This window comes from Colius striatus, chromosome 1 (genome assembly GCF_028858725.1).
Source record: "Colius striatus isolate bColStr4 chromosome 1, bColStr4.1.hap1, whole genome shotgun sequence".
Lineage (NCBI taxonomy): Eukaryota > Metazoa > Chordata > Aves > Coliiformes > Coliidae > Colius > Colius striatus.
Window position 1 is genome coordinate 13,750,017 of NC_084759.1, and position 26,781 is coordinate 13,776,797.

At 37.4% G+C, this 26,781-nt stretch overlaps 1 protein-coding gene across 1 annotated transcript in view; it reads left to right on the forward strand.

Annotated features, from left to right (window-relative positions):
* Positions 1 to 2,728: 2,728 nt before the first annotated feature.
* CEP126 (centrosomal protein 126) overlaps positions 2,729 to 26,781 on the forward strand; it is a 36,891-nt gene continuing 12,838 nt past the window's right edge. Inside the window, exons 1-5 of the mRNA XM_062020388.1 lie at positions 2,729 to 2,831; positions 3,702 to 3,827; positions 13,211 to 13,356; positions 14,668 to 14,788; positions 18,290 to 18,488. Coding sequence (XP_061876372.1) covers positions 2,737 to 2,831; positions 3,702 to 3,827; positions 13,211 to 13,356; positions 14,668 to 14,788; positions 18,290 to 18,488 — 687 coding nt within the window. The 5' untranslated portion in view covers positions 2,729 to 2,736. The remainder of the gene's footprint in view (positions 2,832 to 3,701; positions 3,828 to 13,210; positions 13,357 to 14,667; positions 14,789 to 18,289; positions 18,489 to 26,781) is intronic.

Consider the following 26,781-nt stretch of genomic DNA (forward strand, 5'->3'; position numbering starts at 1 on the left):
GTTTTAACACACTCAATTTCACTATTTTTGCGTTTTGAAAACTGGATCTGATGTGTTAATCAAAAAGTAAATTATGTGGAAAGATTGTAAAGGTCCAACAGATTTTCAGCTCCTCATGCACATCAGAGAATTTAAATTGTGATCTGGCTGAATAAATGAAACCTTGGTTTCTAATGTACCACTGGGAGATACATTGTCTAGAGATAGTAATACACTGTAGAGCATTACTTTACACAGGCTGGTATAGACAGACAATGTTCCAAATGTGTCTTGATATTGGGGTTCATCTCTATCCCTCTCTGAAGTCGGAATATAGCTGGAAATAGCTTTTGCTACAAAGAGATTTGAAAGCAACTCGGAGAGGGGGATTAACACAATATCAAGTACATATTTTAATCAATTTTTTAATCCAATGTTTTCTTTCAAAATTGGTAGCTAAAAGGAGCTAAGCACCTGTACCTGGCCTCTCCCTGAGAAGAGCACCTGCCTAAGGAATTTTTAATAACTTTGCTTCTTCAGTTTCTCTCAAAGTTAAATTTTTAATTTATTCTAAAGTACTGCATGGCACATCATAGTTTCCTGATGTAAGAATTACTAGAATTTAACTAGTACATCAGTTGATGCTTTCTCAAGAAGATGCAGGTTGTGGTTCATCATTCAGTCTCAGGAAGGTGAAAAGATTTTCTTGGCTACTCATTTCTGACTGTCAAGGGGAAATTAACAGTTTTTATATCTCTTTCTATGCCCAGAAATAAGAAGATGCAACAAATTGCAGGAAGGAATGATTAAAATTGTCAGAACTGTTGACTGAACTTGCTCTCCCATCAAGTCACTTACGTAGTTAAACTGAAGCTTAGAGGAAAGATAAAGGGCAATAGCACATTAATCCCCCACTGGAACAAGAAAGAAAAATGTGTTTCTGCAGCAGCATAGCTATGCTCCAGCCTAAGAATAGGATTTGTAATAAATTCAGGATCTATCCCACAAATACTTAAGAGCTGATCTTTATCCTTCCCTGGAATATCAGTCTCTAGTCCACAGTAAAATTTGTGAAACTTCTTTCAAACCAGCTGCTAGAGTGGGAACTTCCATTTTGAAATCATGGGAGGTCAGGCTGCTGGCCATCCCACAGTAATCACACCATTCGGAAATGAAAGGTCCTCAGCTAGTCACCTTCTCATCCCACAGCCTGAAATATGTGAGGTTATTTGCTAGGAGGAATTACAACCATAAAGGAGGGCTATAAAGAAGAAAAAGGAGAAGGTGAAAAAAGACAAAAATATACATAAACACTATTCTTAATTCTAAATTTCAGAAGGTATCTAAGGTGAAGAAGCTCAAATTCTGTCAGTGTCAGTTAATCATGAACCTCAGCTTTCCTAGGTGTGACATGGGCTCAAATTCTGCAGCTGCTTCCCAGCTCTGCTTCAGTCTTCTTTGAGCAACCCAGTTCTCCATCCTGATAAAGCCTCCTACTGGATCTTAAATGATACACTGTATTTTATTAGGCAAACTGGGTTTTAAAAAGTGTATGTGGGTTGAAAAGCACATAGCTGTAAACTGATAGCCAGTCTTCCACCTGCAAAACAGAAGAGTTCCAACTGGGTAAGGAGGTGATGTATTTGGGGCTGGTATTCTGAACTAGAGGTGAAAGATTTCCATTCTAGGGTAATCTTCTCAACTGTGGTAACTTGGATATTATAACTATTAAATACACTTGGCAACCTGAGCATCAGTGACCTGGACTGTAAAAAGGTCAGAGGAACACCTACTTCACTAGCTGTGCTACAAATATGGGGCTGGGTCTGTGGAGAAAAGTATTTTATGAATGCCGAGTACTATTTTTATCCTCCTAGTCAAAGACATTGAACAGCTGCATACTGAAAAAGAGAAGAATTGGTTTAAGCTCAAATACAACAGCCAAGAAATGTCTCGCCAGGAAATCACCAAGGCATTTAGCCTTTTGCTGACAACTCATCCAAGGCATGGCAATATCCCAAGACAACACACCCTGTTTTGCCTGCAAAGAAAAAAACCCAAAGCTTTACAGTCTTAAGAACATTTTTTTTTAACTTTCTGTAACTTATTTTGAAAGATGCTTTTTTAATATTTCTCTATAAAATGATACATTGTTTATTTTATTGCATTGTGATTTCTCCACCCCCTGGTGAAAAGTTTATGCTGTTAACTCCAAGTCTTTACCGTCAACAGATTTAACAGATACCCACAGGGCTCTGCAAACCCACAAGCCGCAAACGGGCTCAGGGAGGTGTTTCGTTTGCTCTGCAAAACTAATGAGAAACGTATTTGTTCGGATACCGGTTGAGAGGGGGAAGGGATGGTGTGAGGAGGCCGGCAGCAGTGTGCGGACATGGAAGGTGCCCGGCGGCGGAGCGAGGTGCCCACTCCTGCCTTCCACCCTGGCCCTGGGCTCTCCGCGGCCAGGCCCGCCGCCCGCCGAGAACACTCCCCAACAACCCCGTGCTGTCCCTCGTGCCTGGTTTGAAATTCAGTACAGGCAGCGACACATGGAGCTCCTCCGCCCCTTCAGCCGCGCCCCGCCCTCCCCTCAGCCTCTCCCCTCAGCCGCGGCCCCGCCCCGTTGCGAAGGAAGCGGCGTCCCGGTTGCTACGACGGCGGCGGCGCGGGCCGAGCCGCGCTGCGCTGAGGGTCGGGCCGGCTCCCGACAGCGGCGGGGACACGCTCCGGCTGGGGGCGGCGGGCCCGGGGTACCGAATGGCGCCCAGTGGGAACAGCAGCGGGGCGACACGGGGGCAAAACCTCCCCGGCGGCCCCCAGAAGTGCTCGGGTGGGCGACGGGACGCTGCTGTGTATCCTTCCGCTTATCCTTCCGCGGGCTCTGCCAGCGGTGAGGCTGTGGGTCGGGTGTTCGGGGCGGGCACGGGCTCCCCGCCCTGGGCGTGGGCTTCCCACCTCGGCGCAGGGCCCGCGGGCGGCGGAGGCCCTTCTGCGCCCTGCGAAGGGGCGAAAGGAGCCTCTGGGCTGCGTGGGGCGGTGGCGGCGGGGTGGAGGCGGTGGTGCACAGGCCCCGCCCTGCCCCGCTTGAGGACTCGCCTCAGGGGCGGCTTGGGATGGAACTTGTGCCTTGGGGTTTTTCAACTGCTGTAAAAAAATTCACTTCGCAGGCAATTTTATTCTCCCTCTTCTAAGAGATACTGCCATCGGGAATAATATTTTCCATCGTAACTTGGGGATCCTTATTTTGTTGAATTTAAGTAATAAGAAATACAAGTTCTATGCTCTGCCAGTACAGTGCTACTTAAATATTGCTGATGTGAGGCAAGAGTTTTTATCCAGTGTTTTTACTATTGAAACATGTTGCCTGTGATACAGATATCCATATCTTACAGATTTACGTAACATCAGAAAGATGTCTTCAAATAAACATAACAAATGTGAGATTGTTCGTCTGCTGATACCATGAAAGATGAGTGCAAAGCCTCTGTTACAAACACTGTAAACAGTAAAATGCCATTTTTTTCTTTATGATTATATAATTATGACTATAACATACAATGATGGGATCAGCTGTTGTTGATGAAAAGGCATGTCAGCATTTTGTATCTCATGGATAGTGTTTGCCCTTTCCCCGCCAAATTATGTAACATTAATCAAACAGGCTATTATATCTCTTAATGAGCTGATTGATATAGTTTCCATTGTCCTTGACACAATACTAGAGACAGAGCTTTAATATTTCATTTTGAACGGGATTTAGAAGAAGAACGTCGGGCATTGAAAGAAAATCAACAAATATGTCGGAGTAGGGCACACAAATATTTGATAGAGACAAACAGAAGAAGAAAGTAAGTAACTAGGATTCCTTTGGTAGGACATTGTTAAAAAAAAAAGTCAAAACCTTCAGACCGCTCAACATATTTCTACTGTTTGCATGTTCACTTTGTTAAATAGCCTCACTGCTTCATTTTAGAGGAATCTAGGCTGAAAAGTTGCACCAATCCAGTTTCTTGGTATGGACAAAAGAAATATAAGAACATGTTTTAATCTACTCAGTAATTTACTCATTGTAGTCTCCTCTTATTGTATATTGGTAAGAAGCGCTTTCATCTTGTGTCTCAGAGCTTCATATCTAATATTCTGGGTTTTGTCCTCTTCAATGGATGTGTGAAAAATGTATTCAGATGTACAGTAGGAGTGAGCAGGCGGGCAGTTGTCGTTGCTTTCTGCTTTTCCTCCTGCATAGCACAACAGCTGCATGGCTACCCCTATACGATGGGGCTTTGTGCTCACACTTCCCAAGAACACAATGCAAAGTCTTTCTAGTACAGCATTGTATTTATAACAACATTCTGTATTAATATTTTAAACAGAGCTCTGAATATTCTGTCTTTCTGCATACATGAGAGTGCAAAGTCATGAAATATTCCGTGGCAAATGGATTAGGTAAATTGTACACTGAGATGTGAAGTGCTTAAGTAGTTTAAAAGGCAGAGGAGGCTTTTCCCTCACATCGAGTTCATGCTTATACATACAGGAGACTTGGCTGTGCATCCTGTAGAGGCAGATGAGTTTCTCTTTACAGGCTCCCAGCCTTGGACCATGTTAGTCTGCCCAGTGTTGACTTGTTAATGCTCATCCCCCATAGTTGCCATATCAGATGATTTCTGTCTTACAATGTTACTTACTGAAATATGCTGATAACTCATACGAGAGGCAGTAGATGTTTATACTGCCATTTTAGCTTGACAGTATGTGCTGATATGTTTTGAAATATAAAGAAAAATGGAAGAGGAAATATAACCACCTGGGAGTTATTAAAGACAGTGTAAAACTCACGACCTTTGCGGATAATAAACTGAGTCTCGGTTGAAAGATTAAAGATCTTTATTTTTCTGGAACAGTAATACTGTAACACTACACATCTCAGATGAACACTGTTTATTGTATTACTGGTCTTGAAATATTATACTCTGGTGTAAAAGCAAATACCAGACAGCCTGCATATTTTTGACAGACTGGTGTAGTTAAACTAATGCCAATTGATGCATAAATACATTACCATATGTATTACATTGCAGCCTTAAGAAACACAATATAAATCCAAGTTACTCAGCTGAGCCAGCTAGGTATGTTATTCATAAAATGAAATTGTTTCCATTGATGATAATTGAGAATGGCATAACTATAAGCATAATAAGCAGTTCAAATGGAACAAGAGAGTGGTGACAAGCCTTCCCCTAATAACTGAAAAATAGTTGTCTAATGTTAGAAAGGTAGCAAGAGCATACAGTATTACTAAACTGATAAATATAATTCAGAATTAACGATCATATGGAGGAAAGTAGTTTGGAAATAAAAAGTGTATTGGAACTGAATGGGGTTTTTTTTCTGACAGTTATGCCAGTAGGAAGTGATTGGTCAACCATCAGGTTATGTCTCCAATCTGTGTATGAGCCAAGGCCCATTAGCTTTGTAACACATGTAAAGGTTTTAGCTACAGTGGTGGTTTCTCAAGGGTAATTTGATTTCCCTGTGCTCTACATTCTCACCTGGCAGAACGCTAAATTCCCCCTGACAGGGCTTACAGGTGTATCTTAGAATTTATTCTTGGCACTGGTTTATAATTTCAAAACTGAAACTATTTCTTTAATTATTTTTTTATTTCAATGTATGGTGAGTAGACATGAGCACACTGTGAAATATTGTCAGTTCCTTTTCTACTTTGTAACCTTCACACAGGAGAGTTGAGGTGGGAAGGGACCTGTTGAAGTCATCTCGTCCAACCACCCTAGCAGAGCCACCTAGAGCCAGTTGCTCAGGACCAGCTTTTGAACATCTCCAAGACAGAAACTCCACACCCTCTCTCAGCAACCTGTGCCAGTTTTTCTGTCATCCTCATGATAAAAAACCCAAATGTTTCCTGATGCTCAGAGGGAACTTCCTGTGTTTAGGTTTGTGCACATTGCCTCTGGTCCTGATACTAGACGCTGCTGGAAGGAGCCTGGCTCTGTCTTTTTCACACCCTCCCTTCAGTTATCTGTAGACATGGACAAATCCTCACCAAGCCTTCTCTTCCCCAGGCTGAACAGTCACAAGTCTCCTGTGTTCCTGATAAGTGAGATGCTCCAGTCCCTTCATCATCTTCCTGGTCATCTGTTGGATTCTCTCTCTAGTCTTTCCATATCTTTCTTGTACTGGGCAGCCCAGCACTAGACTCAGTTCTTCAGCTGTGGCCTCATCAGTGCTGAGAGGAAGCATCACCTCCCTCTACCTGCTGATGGCTGTGAGTACCATTGGCCTTCTTTGCAGCAAGGGCTCATTGCTGCCTCAGGTTCAACTTAGTGTCCACCAGGACCCCCAGATCCTTTTCTGCAAATCTGCTTTCCAGCTGGGTGGTTCCCAACACATCTTGATGCCTATGATTGTTCCTGTCTAGGTGCAAGACTTTACACTTTCTCTTCTTCAACTTCATGAGGTTCCTCTCAGACCATTTTTCCAGACTGTTGAGGTCTTTCTGGATGCCATCACAAGTCTCTGGTGTATCATCAAGGCCAATATTATTCTGGCTTGTATCAGAAATAGTGTGGCCTACAGGAACAGGGAAATGATTGTCTCCCTCAGACTCCTCCAGGCTGAGCAGCCCCAAATCCCACAGCATTTCCTCATAAGGAAGATATTCCAGTCCCCTGATCCTCTTGGTGGCCCTGCATTGGACTCTCCAGAAATTCCCTGTCCTCCTTGAGCTAGGGAGCCCAAAACTGGACACAGGACTCCAGATGAGGCCTCACTAGGACAGACTAGAGGAAGAGGAGAACCTCCCTCAACTTGTTCTTGATCCACCTCACCATTTGCTCATCCAGCCCACACTGCCTGAGCTTTTCTATGAAGATGTAATGGGAGACAGTGTCCTCAGTCTTCTATCATTTAAGTTCATTTTCTTTGTGTTGCATTGTTTCTGTGGGTTTGTTTTCATGTTAAGAACCATCACTAGCCTACAAGGTTATATCAAGGCTGAGTCCAAGTCTGATAGCCCCTAGTGTCCAACACTTTTCAAGCTAATAAGAACTGCATATGCAGAGAGCTTGCAGACTGAGGTCTTCTGTTTTCAACTTTTTCTAAGTATACTTGTAGTGAAATTTTCCCTGACAGTGTTGTCTTGATCTGTTGTCAATACCTCTAAAATGCAGCAGCTTCAGCATTGTAAATACTACCCTTCTGACAAGATGTACTCAGTTAATGAATTTACTAGTAAAAGACAAAAACGTTACTTGCACAGAAAAGGGTAAGTATAGCTTTAGAAAGCAAAGTCTCACTGACTTAAGACAGATCTTTTTCTAAGTAAATACTTAGAGAAAGCCATACTCTTATCTGATGCCATCAGTTTCATTGCATCGCTTGTGCTGACCAAGCTCCTTGGGTTTGTGTTAACAGCAGTACTTCAATGCTGCAAAAAAACAGCCTACTAATTATCTTTAAACAAGTTGCCAGAGTATCAAGAAAGTAATGCCTTTATTGTATCACTGATCTGTGAAGTTCTATTTCAAGATCAGCTTAAGGATTTAATATGCTCTGGGGCAATCGCTGACAGATATTTTAACATTATTCTGTAAATAGGAGCTACTGACTAAGCACCCACTTGATGCAAATGAATAGGATATCACATTTTGTGTTTAGATACCACATTACTTTCTAAATACCAGCTGCCAACTTGCTGGGAACTGTAGCCTTCCTGCTGTTACAGCTCGATGCATAACGTGTATCCCCTTTTACTGCGGTGTTACTGGCTGCAGGTAATTGGTTCATCTTGGAAACACAATTGTCTATGTGCAAATAAACCTTAAGTCATCTATCTTGGTTCAGCATTTTGAATTACTTTGAAATCTGAATAGCTAACCCATCTGTTGTAACTGGGAAAGGAAATGCTATCCCAGTTTATATCAGTTTCCAATCTATTCCCATTACTATTGTCTTTTCAAAAACAATTAATTTTGAACAAATGCATAAGCTTTGTGCTCCATCTACTGGCTGCTAATCATTGATTATTTAATAAAAGCTCTTGAAAGTATTCATCATTGGCAATGCCAGAAATAGAAGAAAAATGTTAGTACCTGGTAAACAGCGAGCTCAGAGTGTAATCTTGGATTACTTTCTACATCAGAATGAAACTGTGAAAAGTAGTGGTCACTGCAACTGTGTAGACATGAAATGCAGTATTGCCATTTCTGGTAACAGGCTACAGGGTTGTGCTGAATTTCCAAGGCCTCAGGACAGATGCTGCCAAGCTTGCTCTCTCTGAACTTTTCTTGACCTACCTGCAGCTTTGTTTTTCTTGGTTCATCTGTAACAGCAATTTCTCTAATTGACCAGGTGTATAGATAGCAGTAACAAGCAGTTATTCTATCTAGAGAATGAGATATTTGTGACTCTTAACATGATGTAGTGTATGGAAATACAGTAGCATCATATGGCAAGAGAAGCCTTCAGAATGGGATGTGCAGGATGCAGCGTAGAGGAGTACAGGCACAGCTGAATAGGAGATGGTGCACTGGAGACCCCACAGCTATAAACAACTCACTGGTAGTCAGTAAAGAAATGCAGACCTGGATCTGACCAAACTGACTTTAGAAGTAACAAAGAGAACAAAAGAATAGTATGTGATATGTGTAAGAGGCATTGTGTATGGAATATTGGGAGGTACTGTGGAGCTGCAGATTCGTGAAGAAAGAGCAAAGGTGTAAAAGCATGTTAGTGAATATTAAAATGTCTCCAAGTTGATCCTGAGGTGAGGAAAAAGAAAGTATTAATATGAACAACATGTTGTTCCTAGTGAAGGGAATCCAGATGCTGACAGCTCTTCATAACATCCCAGCACCACCGGAATGAAACTACCAGCCTTGGGATGCAGGAGAGCGATGGAAACACGATCATCAGGAAAAGGGGCAGAAACTCAATGTGGGAATAACAGTTCAAACCATTATTGAGGCTTTCTCTGTATAGAAGTATTTTAACTACACTAGTATTTTTCGGTAACCATTGTATCTGGATTAATAATGATAAGACTCTTAAGATTTTAATTATGGCAAAAAAATATCTTGTTTCTGTATACAATGTGCTTACTTTTTGCCTATAAAGAAGATGTGGAGTGTAAGAACAAGTGGGCAGTCCACCTGTGAACCTTTGGGGCATTTTGGAGGACAGCCATCTGTGAGTCCTTACGGCATTGTAGGAGTCAATCCTTCTGAAGCCTTTAAAGCAATTTTGAGTTCTCCTTTCGTATTCAGCATAAGATAATAAAAAAAGATGAGGGAATAGAGTTAATATGTGTTCCTAGGATCCTGGTAAATATCTCACTTAAAGGGAAAAATCAGTTTATGGGCAATGTCCACAGATTTTTTAAGGATACAAGATGTGTTTCTTGTTTGCCCCTGAAGGAGATTTTAAATGTGACACCCCATTCTAGCCTTTTCTTGATCTTGCTGTAGTCTTTAAGTATAGAAATACCATCCTATCCCAATTTTAAAATTACTATGCACTATTTTGCAAATGTGATATGACAATGGATGAATAATATCAACTCAGTATCAAAAGGTTCATTTCATAACATTCTGTATTCACTGTATATATTCCTATTTTTGTTTATGTCCAAGGCAGTAGTAAACATTTAGTCCACTCAGGAATGTACCATCTGTCACTTCACTGTGAAGATAATTTAATAAAATTAACCAGGAAATAGTTCTACCATCTAGTCATACCATTTTTAACGTTAAAATACCTTCCACATAATATCTGTGCATGTGAAACTGCTAAATATTTTAAGTTTCATATTGTAAATTCACTATAAACAATTTGGCAGCCATTTAAAAAATTGCTGAACTGCTGTGTTGTTTATAGTAGACAGAAAAACTGGGTTAAAAAAACAGCAGTCAGGAAATTCTTCTGCTAACTCTCTATCTTAAAGCCATATTCTTTTGCCAGTGTTACATCTGTGATATGAACCTAAGCTGTTGGCTGAAGGAGAGTGGATGAACAAACATTTACTTTAACCGTTTTTCTGCAAGATGTCAATGGGCATTTGTAAAATTATTTATTTTACATAATGCACCTGGGTGGCACAATTTACACTCTGTGAGGTCAAGAAGTCAGTGATACAGGCTTCACTGGATCTCTTTAATGCACTTCCTTATATTGAAAATAAGACCCTTTTTCTCCCTCATGTCTTAATCCAAACCAAAGAGTGTTCATAATGAGCTGTGGTTGCATCAGCAGTTGGACTTGACCATTTGCTGCTATATGGAACAGCAGTCTTTCTTTTTATGTCAGTTAATAGGAATGTAGAAGAGTGCAGCTAAGTCTTATTCCAAAATTGTTGGGTTTTTTTTTTAACTAAAGACTCTGTCAGAATTTACTCTTTCCTTTTTGGACTTAGATGTTGGAATTAGTCCAGGTGCAAAGTTGTAGAATTTCCCACATGTCTGAATTTAACAACTGCAGTTCAGCTAGAGGCCTTCTTGAGCAGCTTCTAAAAGTATTAGGGGGATCAAGAAATATATGTTTAAACTACTTACTAGGATAAGTAAGTGTTTCCTCTGCTGTGATTTTCCTATTTCTTTAGTCAGGACAAAGATGTAAAATATTACAGATTTCTGTGTCAGATTTTCATGTGAGTGAAATACAGGAATACTGAAAGTTGACAATGAACTCTAGTTCTATTTTTTTAGTTCTAACTTTTGGGTTATATGAACAACTAAAGTTCCTGTGAAATGTTAACCAAATCGCTGTAAGACGTTTTATGTGGATGGGGTTCTCTGCAGATTATTTTCTGGTTTTGGATAACTACTTGTCTGTCTTCACCTCATGTCTCAAGTGAAGCCATTCCTGCTTGCTTACAAACTGAAGTTGGGAAATGAAACTTACAGTGTTTGGATCACATTTTAATGTCGTCGTTTCTTTTTGCATAAGTCAATCTCTGTCTTATTTGAAGCTGTAGAGTTTTATAACTTCATCTCTAGAAGAATTACCTTGAATTGTAGAAATTCACCTGGATTTTTGAAGGCGTAACTATTAAGTGTTATTTGCAATAAACAAGTGATTAAAATAAACCACAACCTACTGTCTGTATACATTACAGGATGTAGTCTCAGCAGTTCTTGTACTCCAAGAGAATTGTGCTACTTCTGGGAGATTTGGAGCTTTCTGAGAGGAATGTACTTCCAAAGTAGAAGCAGTTATTGCTTATGTTGTTCACTGGCATTTTGATTTCTGACCTTGGAGAACATTAATCCAGAGTGCTACATATATTAGCAAAATCCATGGATCCTTTTCTACATTTTGTCATTGGTTTTGACATTAATATACTTCACCACTGTCTTTCTGTACTGGATATGTAGTATTGAAGAAAGAAAGTTCAGATGTTACACAGCTTCCAGTTTCCCCTTGTGACATGGAGAGGAGTTATAAGGTGCACTCATCATGATAGCAGGAATGCCATTACCTGGTCTTCGTGATTTAAGGTTTGAATATCTGTATGGAATCTGTTTACAGTGTATTTCCACTTAAAAAAAAAAAAAAGAGTCTGTATTTTTTCTTTAGTTTCTATTAATGAAACGTACTAATTTGTCAAAACAATTGGGAAAGCTTAGTCATTAGTTCAAATATGTTCTCACAAGCATGCATGTATGAATTTTCAAAATAGTGAGATTCTTATGTCTCTCCCTGCTACACTTTGCCTTCCAAGTGGATTAAAGTGGATATTCCTGTAAAAATGTGTACTTGGGAATTAGTTGGCAGTTTTCCTGCTTTTTATTATTGTGCAACTCCAACCTTTAGACTTTCTAAAATTAAAAGCACCTATTTCATATTATCATTTGTTTTCACAACTGATCAGTCAGCATTTTGAAGGGAAATTAGGGAGGTTCAGGTTGAATACTTTTCAGGTTGATTATTTTTTTTCCCTGAAAAGCAAAGGGAATAATAACTAAAATAGCTTAAGTTAAGGAGTAGTCCTGTTAAGTAGCAGCTTTGCTCCACTGACCAGGATCTATGAAGCAATTGCATTTAAAGTTGTGCAAAGGTACCTTACCGGGATTAGAGAAACAAGAATGTATGGCTAAACATTACTAACCTTTCTTTCCACTAATGCTGGCTAGGAGTGGGACCCTACTTAGAGTACTCATGACCTGTGAAATAAAATTTCTAACACACAGAGAACTTTAAAGATGGGAAGCTCCCAGTTGTAGTGATCCTTGCATGGCAGTCTTTAGATGTTTAACTTGAAGTGTATTACTTTTACAGTATTACTATATTTAGAATAGAATGTTTCCAGGGCTGGGGCATCTACTGCCTCTCTGGGCAAACTGTTTCAGTGTTTCACCAGCCTCAGAGTAAAAAAATTCTTCCTCTTGGCTACTCTAAATCTACCCTGGTTTAGTATAAACCCATTATTTAAATATGACTTGATTACATAGACAGTGGGGCCAATAAATGTACTGGATGTATTTCACTCAAGGAACTAGTTGAAGTTTGTCAATAAAAATAAATTATTTTATCATCAGGAATAAAAATTTCACATAGCTTCATAAACTTGTGCCTACTAAAGGAAAGCTTTATGATTATGGTTGTTTTTGATTAGAGTGTGATTTGCTTTCCAGCCAGTAGGATACATTTAACATAATTGATATTAGCAACCGATTCTGTCAATCATAGTTTCACATTACTGTTTTATCTTTTTTGTGCTGTTAGTCTGATTGTCTTTCAAGAAGCTTCTCAACAACTATATGTTGATACTCTTATATATTTATAGATAAAAGCTGTAGTTCCTTTGTGTTGTTTCTGGATAAAACTTTTGAAAGGCACACACACAGAGTATTTGCAGTTCACCTTCCTTTTGGTCTGCCCACTGTCATACACTTACACCATAATGTGTGAAGTCCCATTAGTGACAAGAACTGGTTGATTCTGCATGTCAATTCACACATAAGAAAGAATCAAATATCTGGTTGAGGCTGAAAAATAAAAATGTTATGGGGTGTCTCTTCTTCATCACCCACTGTCCCATTTACTTTCAAGCAAACTGTAGCAATCCAGCTGCGCTGAAGTTTATAGCATTTATTTTATGGACAAGCAAGCTTTTGTACTGAAATTGCAAATTGATAAGCAAATAAATTGCTAATATTTTGGTAAATGTAATTAGAAAACATAGAGACCATCTACTTTTGCTTCTTAAATACAGAGCCTTTGAAGAAAGACAGAAGCAAGCAGAAGAAAAAGAACGAAGATTTAGAGAACGAGTTCTGCAGCAGAGGAAAATGAAACTCCAGGAAGCCACTGATAAGTTCCAGCGTGCTCATCTGCCTTTTTCTCAGCACAAGCAAATAGGTTTGTAAATTAAAATTTAACTATTACTCACAGTGAAGGTGTTTTGCTATTAATAAAATATAATCAAGGCAAACAGAACAGTTCACTCAATTTAATTCATATAAGCAAAGCAACAAGAAGCTTAGATCTGATACATGTAACAAAATTGTGCAGAGTTAATTGAGAAAAAAACAACATTTTTTAACCTTAAAATTGCATTGTGAAGTATTTCATTATATTCTGGTCACAGTAAGTAGTTTGCCACCTTGGGATATTGAGACTTCCTGTTTTTTCCCCACTTTTTTCACTGCAATATGCTTATTGCTTATTACAATACTGTGCTTTCACAGGTGGGTGTGAGGTGTTACAAGGCCACTGAAAGTTACTAGAATAGTGTAATGATCCACTATTTAAACCCTTCAATATGAATATTCAAGAATGTGCAATTTGTTTATCATTAAGTAAACGCAGTCCTAACATATATTAATATTACATAACTTCTGCTGAACTAGTCAACTTTTAAAGCTGTTCTCTCGCTGCTGGGAAGTAACAATCAGTCCAACTCAGTTCCTGCTTTCTTGGAATTGCTGCAGATTGGCAGAAGTTTTTAACCACATCAGCCAAGCCTGATTTCCAGTCAACTTTCCAATGTTGAAACTCTTAAGATATGGTATATTACTTAGGTATTCTTTAACGGATTTACTCTCCCAACTGCAAGTGGGCCAACTGTGAGGTAATGTCTCTGACTTCAAGATCAAATGTCAGATTGAAATAACAAAACAGAACAGTACTGATTTAGGGCTTCTTCGTAGCTCTACCAACAGCCCAGACTGTGTAGCAATATAATGAATCACTTTTTTTTTTCTTGCTTTTCCATTAGAGCAATTCTGCCTCTGCCACTTTCTACCCTACTTTTACTTAAAACAGGCAAAATGTACCTTTCTGGACTCTTTCTTTCTCCACTGATTCAATTAGGAAGTTACAATCTGTCTTCTATAAAATATTTGCAAGCCATAACTTTGGCTTAGTACATGAGCAAAATTATCATTATATAAAAACAAGGTTAGTGATGGATTTTTTTAAGCTTCTGCTTGGTCAACAATGCAGTCTGAAACAAATAACAAGACCCCTAATACATGTGTTACTGTAAACACTTAAATAGACTGGGATATTGTTTCAGAGGAACTAGAGATGCTCCAGCATGTCTAATGATGCTAAACCACTCAGTTTATTGTAACAGTCTGGGTTTAGGCTCCCAAACTTCAGAAATTTAACCAAACCTTTTTTGGTAAAATATTCCAATTTAATTTTTTTTCCCCATTATATTTCTCACTCTAATCCCTGTAGTTCAGACAAAAGCAGCTTTTCACTTAGAAGAAGCTCTTGAACAAATTAAAGGATCAGTTTTAACACCAGAACTGGGCTTGCCCGGCAGAAACAAAAACAACTTCAGGTAAGCATTTTCTCTGATGATCAAAGGAAGTAAATGGCTTAGTATAGTCAATAAACAGCACACAATTACTCTTTAAGAAATTGTAGGCCATTTCTCTTATGACAAAGAAAGCATTTCTGTGAACTGTTGTAATTAAACATTATGAAACATCCTTGTTTGTAATCTTTTGGTAAAACAGCAGAGAGGATGGCACAAACCTTTTCCCTTCAGCAGAATTCTGGGCTAACCTGGTCTCCATTCAGTTAGAGCCTGACTCAGTTTGCCATGGTTATCAAACCATCTGCTGTTCTATGGATTATAAAGTATTTTGTCTAGATGATTTCTTATTCTCATCCTGATTTTTTCCTTTTAACACTCATGGATAGTTTAGTTTATGTATTCATCCCATTACTTTAGCTTCTCTCCAGATGTAATTCCTTTACACTTCTCATCCTCTATACATATCTTGATCATCCTGATAATTTCACCTGCAATTTCATTTTATGTCACATACAATTTGAATTGTGTATTTTTCACTCTACTCAAGCACTTTTTCTAAGATATCTTGACCTATTGCACAAAGTTTCTTCATGCGTAGTTTAGCTATCTGCTGTATTTGATACACCTTCCTGTTTGTCCCCTTCCTATTCTCTCATTTCTTTAATGTTTCAGTTCAGGGTTTTATTTTACTTGTTGCTGCTTTTGTTATTACTGTTATAATTATTTTCTTCATGCTGTAAATTCTGCACATGTTCAGAACAGAGATAAATTCTGTTTAAAAGGGTTCTTCCTATTTTTGAGCTTCATTGTGATGTTAGTATTCATCTTTAGATCTATTTCTGATTAATATATGTTTGCAGATGATAAACTGAGGAATTGAGAAAATATTTTGTATCTCTTAAGAGCTAAATATTCATGCTATCTTCTGGCAACACTTGTGTAGTTCTGCAGCTACTACACTGGATTGACATAATGAAGCAGTATTGCAGCTGTAGAAGCGAACAGATACAAAAATCTACCTGCTAAATAGAAGTTGAAAGTATGGAAAAAGAATGTAGATTCTCCTGAACCCTGTCTCAAAATTTCTGATCATTTGCTTCATTTCACTCATAGGCTTGATTAAGGACAGCAGCTCAATGCCTCTTCTCCCTCATTTCTTATTTTATTTTTTATTTTTCTTCAAACTGCTCCTTGTGCCTCAGGGCCTCATGTTTTTCTCTTAAGACCTCTTCAAACCAATTCTTACAGTATAACATTGCTGTCACTATGTATTATATTTGTATATTTAAAAAATTCACTATCCTGTAATAAGGAGAGTTTGTTCTTGTCCTGATTTTCATTTTTACACCTGATTTCCTAAGGAAATTAAACTTCTTTATCCATATTCTTTTGCATTTTGCATTTTGCAAATGCAGTTTGCATTTCCCTAGTAGCCAAATTTGAGAGAAAACTAAGAGTGCCAAAAATCAGTATATTTTTACAAATCTGAAATTGGCAATTGGGCAAGGAAGAAGTGTCTGTACGTACATAAGATACATGGTAGCTATCTCCAGCTAGGAACAATACATGTTTGCTAATATTGGATCTCTGCTGGAAAGGCAATGCAGGAGGATGAGATCTGTGTATGTATTATGTAACTGTACTGTTAAAATTTGCTCAGTAGGAGTGCTAGCTTTCAAGGAAGATAGCTTTACATGGCATGAAAGAGTCATACCTTCTTATAAGCTCCTGTACTGAATATTGCCCATATATGAAAGGAACAATCGCCTTGGACTTGATGATCTTAAAGATCTTTTCCACCTGTAATGATTCTATGATCTTTGCCACCACTGTTCAGTGAAAATGAGGATGAGTAATGTGTGTGGTAGGTCAGCTTGTTAGGCCAGATTTTGCTTTTAAAAAAATGACAGATATATGTGGAAGTATGATTTTCATAGTTGCATACAGACTAGAAGTTCACTTTTTACACAAATTTAGCTAAACATCTTCACCCAGTTAAGCAATATTGAAGGGACTATGTTGATGCTACTAAGGAGCTATATATGAGAAAAACATCCTGGGATTTTCAGAAAGCATCTGCATATTGAATGGCCAATAAGGTTTGGTTTGTAACTTTGAGGAACATTTGGGTAACAAGCCAGTGACTGCTGAGACAAAGTATCATTTCAAATATTGGACCTGATCAATCTGGTACAATACAAAAGCTGGACATTCCCTTCTTGGTAAGCGTATACCCATTTAACAAACTACTTCACTGGAAATCTGTGCTAATAATCTGTCTATTCTTCATCTGCCTCCGTTTGTAATCATTGTGGAGTACCCCAAATACTTGATTCTAAAACAGTGAGATATAAGCTTGGCTTTCTAATCAATTTTAAGGGTTATGACTCTGCCAAACAGATGTGAGAACTCAAATCATTGATCTGGTGACAGATTTCTCTGAGTGACACTTCATATATGACAGACTAAGGCCATTCAGGATCCTTGAACCAGGTTGGAGCCAAAAGACAGGATGATTGTTCTTAGTAAACTTCCACCTGGGCAGTCAAGCATAGCTGGCAGCCTATTAATAGTTATACTTCCACAAGACTAAAGCTTGATCTACTTATGAGCTGGTGAGTTTTGGCATGTGTCTTGCTTTTGCTTTTTTTTAAGGCCTACATTTCTTATGGTTACATTACTTGTTTCTTCTTTTTGTTTGTTTGATTTTGTCTTCCTTGATATCTACCTTGTTCTTGTTTTCCAAAGCTTGATTTTTATTCCTAGTGATCTTAGCCAGCCGTGTTCCAATTCTATCTGCTTTTTATTCTTGAATATATCTTGTTACACACTCCCTTCCTTCTTTCTCTAGTTGAACATTTTCCCTGTCATTTCCTTGTCATTCACAGACTTCTTGGCTTCTTTGATTCCTGGGTGTCAACCAGCCCCAAGGGTTTTGATAATTCTCCTGTTGTTAATTTGGGCTGTGGCCACAGCAACACTAGTTACTCCAAAGATTTTTTTTTTCAGGTAGCAAACACAAATTCTTTCATTTACCCCATTACTGACATTACGTGTGATCAGTAGAGTTGGGCTCCCTAGATACTACAAAGCCTTCTTGCTGTTTGAAGTAAGGGAACATCTGACAGCATCAGGATATAGTTATACTCTATATAAGCCAACCTGGTGGAAAAATAATGGCCATTTTGCCTATTTTTAAAAGAAAAACCCCTTCGTGTTCCATTTCTGTAAATGACCACACTGTTGGCTGACATTTTCCAGATTCATTTAGCCTGAGGCAGTCACCCAACAACCCAATCAGAAAAGTCTATTTATAAGTAACAGAACAGAAGGTTTAAAATGGGAAGCATTGGGCAGTTTTAGATAGTACTAACAGCACCACCTGTAGTTACATATCGTACAGCTCTCCTTCACTTGCCAGGCATTTATGATGATCTATACCTTTTGAAAAGAACGTGTTTAAAAGTGTACAGCTAACGCATAGAAATAAACCAAAGTAATAAGTTATTTGCTTGCATCAAGAACCACAGATGACACTTCATCCTCATCAGCATCTAGAAATGGGTCTTTCCATCAGAAGCAGATTTCAGCAATGGTTGGCTGGGATAAAACAATACAAGAGAGCAATAGAACAAACATGGATAGTAATCAACTTCTCTTCCAGAAAAATCTGAAAGAAATGCAACAGCTCCTTGAAAAACAACATCTGAGGAACTCAGAGGTATGATATTGCCATGTGATTCATTACATGATGCTTCTTAATGTAATAGAAAGTGATGGAAATGAAAGGTCTGTTAAGCACACTTTAGCAAGTAGACAACACTTGAGAGCACACTGTACTTTGCCTTACCAATAGGTTATTTATAGAAAAATTATACATATTTTTCAGTAAGAAAATGTCTGTAAGAAAATTTTCACAAGTTATCCAAGGATATCTGTCTTGTTGTCTTTCTTTCTGTGAATGTCAGATTTGTGTGTCAGACTTCCTGTCTCTGAAGTAGGTAGCCATTAATCTATCATAGGAGTCTTGTGCCAGCTCTAGCCTTAAATTAGAGGCTTGCAGTTCACACTTAAGTTTCTGCTTTGCTAATTGCTTCAGCTCAGCACAAAATGCTATGGCAGTATAATTATGGTAGGTCAAATTTTGGAGGTTTGGTTTTGTTCTTGGAATTTTTTTCAAATGTGTAGTGATTTCCTAGGTATTGACTTCAAGTCTCTTGAGATCCTTTTTTTCCATCTTTCAGGTAGATGCAGGTGTTCAAGTAATTAGTCCATTAGCTTTCTGCCTAAACTTATTTTGGGGCCCAAAATCAATTTCAAAAGTCACCTTAGAAACCCAGTGAAAATCAAGAAGAACTGAAATATATATTTTGAAAATATTGTCTTCAATATTGATTTTTTTTTAAACAAGACAAAATTTTGGACTAATTCTTCTATTTCTATAATGTTATCTACTGGTATCTGTATTCGTGGTGTCTGAAATTACCTTGATTCTATGAAGCACTATCCCATTGTATTGGTGATGGCTAGAGGCATGGGATCATTGGTGACAAAAAAGCGAGGCCTTTTTCTTTTACTAGATGTGTAGAGAAAACTTTTGAAAGACTATATACAGTTCAGATACAGTTTGAGTTGTTTGGTATTGATGCTTTCAGGTATATTTATCTCTGTACCTACTCTGTTCTGGTGGATATTCATGAGAATCTTAAGCAGGTGATGGCTATCACAGAAAATCTCACTCAACTGGAGTAAATTTCAAAAACATTGAGAAGTACAGTTTGTACCAGCAAGTTTGTTGGTTAGTGTTTCTTCTTATTTCAAAGCATAAAAGAAGGAAGAGGAAATGGCAATGTATAGAAGAGAGTTAATAAAACTAAATTCTAGATAACCACTTTCAAATGAGATACATGCATTTCCTTGCCATAGTGTTTGCAAATCCCTCCGTAACCAGTGATGATGAATTTGGCAGTAGCTGAGTTTGGACATCTTAGAATTAGGAAAAAAAAATCTGTTTGAGGAAAATGTATAAACTGATTCTTCTTCATTTATTGTAGGACAACTATACTGTAGCGGATTTTATAAACACAGTTATCACATTCTAGTGGAATTCTAGGGCAAAACTGCCATGAGTCATGCATGATTTTGTACTTATAGATTTTTTTTCTAACTGTTACCATCAGCTTTGGTCACTTTGTGTACTATAGGAATTTGTGTTTACAAATTAACCTGTTTTGGAAGATGCTTTGGTCTTGTAAAAAATTTTGTACTTTTCCAGAATGTATTTTTCTGCTACCACTAGGGGTTGCTCATCTTCTTCCCTCTCATAAATAGCTTCAAAATGTAAATATTTATACTCAAACATTTGAACTTTCTTTCCTGAAATGTCACGATTCTGGCTCTGATTAGAAAAAATAGTCAAGAAAGCTACTGTCATTGTTTGAAGGCACGGGATTTAGAAGTTTAATGCTTGGATTGTGCTGATGTGCATGCCTGTTGTGACTTCCTGTGTTGTCAAATAGTATTTATAATACTCTTAGTAATACAATTTATCATTTATAATACTCTTACTGACATGAATAGTCTTCAGTAGTCCTCAATAGTCTTGTTACTATCTGTTGTCCAAATTCACTTCAACATTCCCTGACTTTCTGAAACTAATGTCGAAGTATTTCACTGTGCACATGCTTTGCAGCCTAACCATTCATTGAGATCCTTTGACCTCTCTTTGTTTCTGTTTTTACAAGCCCATCAGGATTATAAAGATTCCTAAAATTCTTTTCTTTCCTGCAGGGCAATAAAGTTCTATGTAGACCCTTACCAGTAGATTTGATGTGTTCCTTGCTTCCCATCCCTAAAAATTTGTATCGCTTCATCAGTATGCCAAGGTTTTCTGTGACCCTTCCACAATTCTCTGAAGTTACGTTCCTTAAAATATGAGTACAGTAGACTTTATTTTGTGCAACTGTTAAGTATCAGCCACTATATCGAATTATTATTTGGTTTATGTCCTTAAGTATGTTCCATTTTGAAGAAAATTATATTTTTAATTTAACTCACAATAAAAGGTTCCATTGCACAGTCCTTTTCTGGTTTTGTTGCAGACATAAATAAAATCTTTCAGCTGGAAATGGTAGCGTGGTCTTTATCTAAAGGTGCTTTTTCTATTTCTGGCACCTGCCTGGAACTGAATAGGTTTAGAAATTTCTATTAAAATGGCTCAGCTGTGACAAGAAGTAGTGTTATTCAGGTATCTTTTGCCATTTTCTTTTCATAAACTCTTTAATTTGGTAGGCAAACAAGATTTTTTTGGTCAGTACAATATTTTTATGCTCTTCCAGAAGTGCACATTATATTTGAATGAAACATTGTTTAACAATATGTGTTAATTATGTTTCATGTTTAAACAAATAGTTGGAAGTAGGTGCTCATTCACATACAAAATGGGTATCAATTACAACACAGAGACTGTATTATCCTCTTCCCTTCTCTGTCTGACCATAATTATGTTATTCAAGTGATATCTGTGAAATCAAAATTCAAATCCCTTTCTGATTGATTTGAAGCGGGAATTTTACCTTTTTTTTCCAAGCATGTTGTGCAGCCATCGAAGAACTTGGTATCAGTCTTTCTATGGGTATTGTCCCCTTGGCATAAAATACTTTATTTACAATATTTATTGAAATAGGGACTGGAACACAGGTACCATTTCTCAGAAATTGCAACCAAACCATGAGGTCAGAGATTTATTCTTATATTATCTCTAATACAATAAAATTTTGTATCCTGTTATACTGTGTGTGTATTTTTATACACTACCTAGAGAATTAAATAAGTCTCTGAGAAATAGTGAAGAATATTTTCTATAGTAGTGTTCTACTGAATAAAAGCAGCAGATGCTGCAAACACATAGGCATAGATATGGCCTTACTTGCATGAGTGAGCTGACCTGTGTGACTGTTAGCTGTTTATGTTACTCCACTTCTGAGGCTGGATTGTATCTATGAAATAGAGATGTTTCAGATAACCGATGGAAAAACTGAGTTAGTTTTCAACTACATTTGTAGTATGACTGGAATGAGTTAAAGAAGGGTTCCTTCTGCAAGGTTATTGTATCAGTCTCACTCTTCAGAAGCACAGACAAGACCAGCATGGAAAAAAAGGAGTGCCTATGTACAGAGCCTTCCTCGAGTGTGAAGAACTTGTAGAATGCACAGGGCTACTTAGTGGAAAAACTGACTCTTAAGGGGAGGGTTAGGATAAAATGATATTGGAACTGAAGTCAGACTTGATCTTGAAGGGACCATTCAAAGACTTGAAATAGATTTTTATAGGGTTTTTTAAAATCTAGAAACATTGGTGGTTTTTCACTTACAACTGTGAATGTTAACATATTTGATGTTGATCACTTTAATTATATGACAAACCAGTGATTTCCCTACTCATTTTCCTTTTGGCAAAATCAGAGGGTACGTTTTTTATCGGCTTTCAGCCAATATTGCTGCATGCCACTATCTTCACATTTACTATAAAGACAAGATGAAATGTATCTTCAGACTAAATTATTTTATTCAAATACTTGAACTTGTTTTGATTATATATTCCTCAAGAGTAGGATTCTTTTTTACATAAAACGGTGGTGTATTCCAAGCCTCTGCTACATAAAATCACATTACCGATGTTCAGTCATTTGAAGAGTGTTTTGCCTCAATTCAAAGCCATACTTGAACAGGTGAAAATGTAGAAATGAAGCTAAAACAGCATTTTCTGTACGAGAGTTTGTTTCAAAAGTAGATTAGTACATGAGTAAGACTGCTTGTGGATGTTAGAGTTGCCATGTATACAACATAACTCATAAACCACAGAAACAGGGAAATCAAGAACTGCTCCACCTTTACAGTAATTTACTTTTTTCATAAGAATTGCCATATATGTTAGCATGACCCCATTTTTGGATTTAATATCCATATGAACACATTTTCACCTATGAAGTATTTATATATACAAATGAAATCTTTATATATAGCTGTGGACTAAATGATTTCTACCATATTTCCAGTATTTTGAAGTGATTAGCTTTACTGCAGCAGAGCAAAATGTTCATAAATGTAGCTAAAGGAGAAGAAAAGAGTCAAAAGTAGTGATCTTTATTTTACTGCAGTTGTGGTAATACAATGTTTACTTGCAGGAAGGGAGCGAAAGATATAGAACGTTTGTGCATACTGGTCTGCCAGGATGCTATATTTTATTATGATAACTTGGTATTGTCAGAGATAGTATATACTAATGTCTCAAGGAGGTGTTGGAAAATCTATTTCTTAATTTCAAGATTCAGTATCATGAGAGTCTAGAGTAATTCTGTCTCAAGTAATTCTACCCCTTTGAAGATGGCCAAGCTGTGGTTTGGGTTTTTTTTCAAGAGATAAATCCTTTGTTGGGTGGAAAGCAAAATACCTACTTCTTTTTTTCCAGTATTCTGCTTCTGTCCTAGTAGGCTCATGGTGTCTTGGGTACACAAAACTTCATAATTTTTTAAATTTTTTTGTTAATATAATTTTAAACCCACAGTAGCACTTCTGTGATATTTAGTAGCTTGAGTTTTTCTGTGCAGTTTATGTCTGATATCGGCATATCTACATAAGGAAATATGGCTCACTAGTTGGGAAATAAAGCATCAAACCAAATACCCGTAATTCTGAAGACAAGAATAAGCAAAGAGTAACTGGGACCCAGTTACAATGGAACAGGCTGCCCAGATGGGTTGTTGAATCTCCTTCTCTGGAGACATTCAAAACCCACCTGGACGAGTTCCTGTGTGACCTACCCTAGGTGATCTTGCTCTGGCAGAGAGATTGGACCAGATGATCTTTCAAGGTCCCTTCCAACCCTTAAGATTCTGTGATTCTTTGATCTGATAACAAACAACTTAAAGAATCCTGCTGTTTCAAGCAGCAGCAAGAACAGAACATATGTGTCAGCCTTAAAATTCAGTAGACTGGTTAAGGGAAGGGAGATGCTGGACTCTTGTACATGTTCTTATAAATCATGTCTGTAAACTTCTTGTGAAGAAGATGTCTTGAAAAATATCTGACTGACATAATAGAGTTTGTAAAACAGGTAACATGTAACAGTCACTACATTGTTTTTTAAAAATAAGTCATCATATTAATGAAGTATGGCGTGAATGCTGGAAACTCTAAACTTAGTTTTAATAAGATATATAAATATATAATATTACAAAGTGTTCTTAGATATATGTTTTAACTTTTAGGTTGTCCTATGTGGAGTCAGGCTCTGGACTCAGTGATCCTTGTGGGTCTCTTCCAACTCAGGATATTCTGTGATTCTGAAAGTATTTCTGTATGTGACCTATAGGATTTCCTAATAGAAATCCACTTTCTGCCTTGGTTGCTGCTGCACAGTGTACAAGGTGTGCTGGACATATGTTAAAGACTGTTCCATCTTTGAGATGTTTTTACATTGCTGAAAGAACAAGTCATGCTTTTATTGATCGCAAAAACATCCACTAATTTTTTTAGCAAGTCGGAGAGATCTGGTAGGATCTCTCAACTGTACTAGGGTTATTTTAAAAATTCTCTTCATGCACTGTATGGTTGTGGGTCTTTCCGGAGGTGTGAACTAATCAAAGAGCTTTGGGGTTTTTTTTCCTGGGGCTCTAGTTCATTCAAATCTGTCAACCCTAATGTTTTGCTTCATTTGTGTATATATGAGTAAGAATAAGCAGGAAGACAGATTCTGAATTTTCTAGAAGACAAAAAAAACACTTTTCTATGTCAGTTATTCTTCACTTCTTTCCCCATAAATCAGACTTTGATGGAAAGCTTTTCTGAAAAGGATAATTTCAGGGTTTTGAGTCTCACCATTAAGACCTTCACCATCAATGAAAGAGAGGATTGTTTCTTTCCTTTAAAGTAGAAAAAAAAATCTCTGAGAATTTTTTCCTTCCATTTCTATCTCTAATTTATTGTCTAGAGATAGCTTCATCTATGAAATATTATTTAAAATGTCATTTCTCCTACAACCTACAAAGTCCAAAGAAGTGAAAATGGAAAACATTTAAGTGATCTCCACTCTTCTTTTTTGGGATCACGAAAATGACATCGAATAAAACATGGATTCTATATAACTATGAATCTGTTCATTAAGTTATATCATTCTATTATATATAATATTAAAATTATTATTAGCTAAGCAGTTAAGAACTTCTATAACTAGTCCTGCACATTCACAATGCATTTTTTCTCCATGTCTATTGGCCTTTTGACAGTTTTCAATTATGCAGTCCCATACTATTTTTACATGATCCCATCTCTTATATGATGTCTGCTCAAAATAAATTTATTAATGAGTTAGAAACAAACGAGAGTCTAATGCATTGTGGTGCTCTGTGCCTCAATCATTTAATCATTTTAATGGGATTTAAAAACTAGCATTATGAACTCCACTTCTAGAGCTAAATGGCTAGGTTAGTCTGTAAGGTTTAGGCATCTGGAACAGGGATGTGAGAAAAAGCACTCTGTGTATTGAGATGCTAAATTAATTAATGAAAAGCAACACAGAGACATTATTAGCTGAAAACCTGTTTCCTACACAGTTATGTACATTTACCTTGGGGCCTCATTACAACTGGAAGTCAGAACTTGAAATGCTGACATTCGGTGTTCAGATCACTTTTTAAAAATGCTTTGCTACAGTGGCTTACTGAAGAGCCTCAGTGCCTACGAAATTGGAAACCTGAGTTCTTTTTATCCAAAGAAGTTTGAACCCATATTTCTGGCATCATATGATGATTATTCAAACAGGCAAATCAAGTTCTTATAAATACTCGGGTACACAGATAGCTAGTTTCTGTATCCTAGATAGCTTAGGGGCAAATTAGGAACTGAGGAATTAGCCTAGGAAAGATAGGGGTGTTGATGGAAAGCTTTTCTCTGGTCATCCTACACCTCCATCACTTCTTTGGTAGGTTTGGCACACTATAATGGATCTCTTGTGTAACCTAAGCACCAAAATCCTTTCTCAGTGACATTTGCTTTCTGGGGTCTGCCCAAATTTCTGTGAAATCAGCATTGTGCAGTGTCATGTACATTATGTTTTCCAAACTTGCATAGAAAAGAGATTATCCATTTTCTAATGGGCTTTCCATAGTTGGTAAACTCAAAACCAGTAAAAATGTTTCTGAATGACTATTGATGTCTTTTAATGCACAATGAATATGAAGTATAACATTATATATGCACACATATAACACACAAATAACTCCTGTGAATAAAGCAGTCAAAATTATCAAAAATATCACAAAGTGTGAGAGATGAGACAGGTTTCCAGAGCAGGTAGCATTTTTCCAGCACTTATCTTCAGAAGAGTGTTCTCATGAGTGTTCTCATTCATATTTTAGAATTGTGAACAGTCAGCACTTCTTTTGCAGAAAATGTCAAATATTCATACAGCAGCTCTTTAATGTAATAGGGTTCTGACAGAGTCCTTTGGCAGAAAGTTCATTTGTCAAGTTCCCTTAAAATTTTACTTGTTGCGATGTTATTCTTTCATTGGCCTCATGAAAGATTTCTTAGGCTCATGTTTTCTCTTTGCTTTACTGCTCTACTGAAATTAAATTGCTTGTCACAGCTGTTCTAAGTCTTAAAAGACATACAGGTGACCTCTCTAACTCCTCTTAAGTGTTCCCTTTCATAGAATACCAAGTACGTGGACAGGCTGAGTTTAGATTTCATGCGTTAGGACATAAGATAATGAAGGCAACAGGCAACACATTGTACAATAAATTGCAGTTGCATAATAGAAACAATATGCAAATCCAGAAAATAAAAAACTAGTAAGGTCTATGACCATTTTTCTGTCCCTATCATCCTATAATGTTCTCACAGATGAAATAAAATGAAATCATTGAGATTTCAAGGTTTATTTCCCTATAGCTACTGAGCAACGTAAAAGAATAACAGTTAAATGCTATTTTAGGTCCACAGAAGTAATTCCAG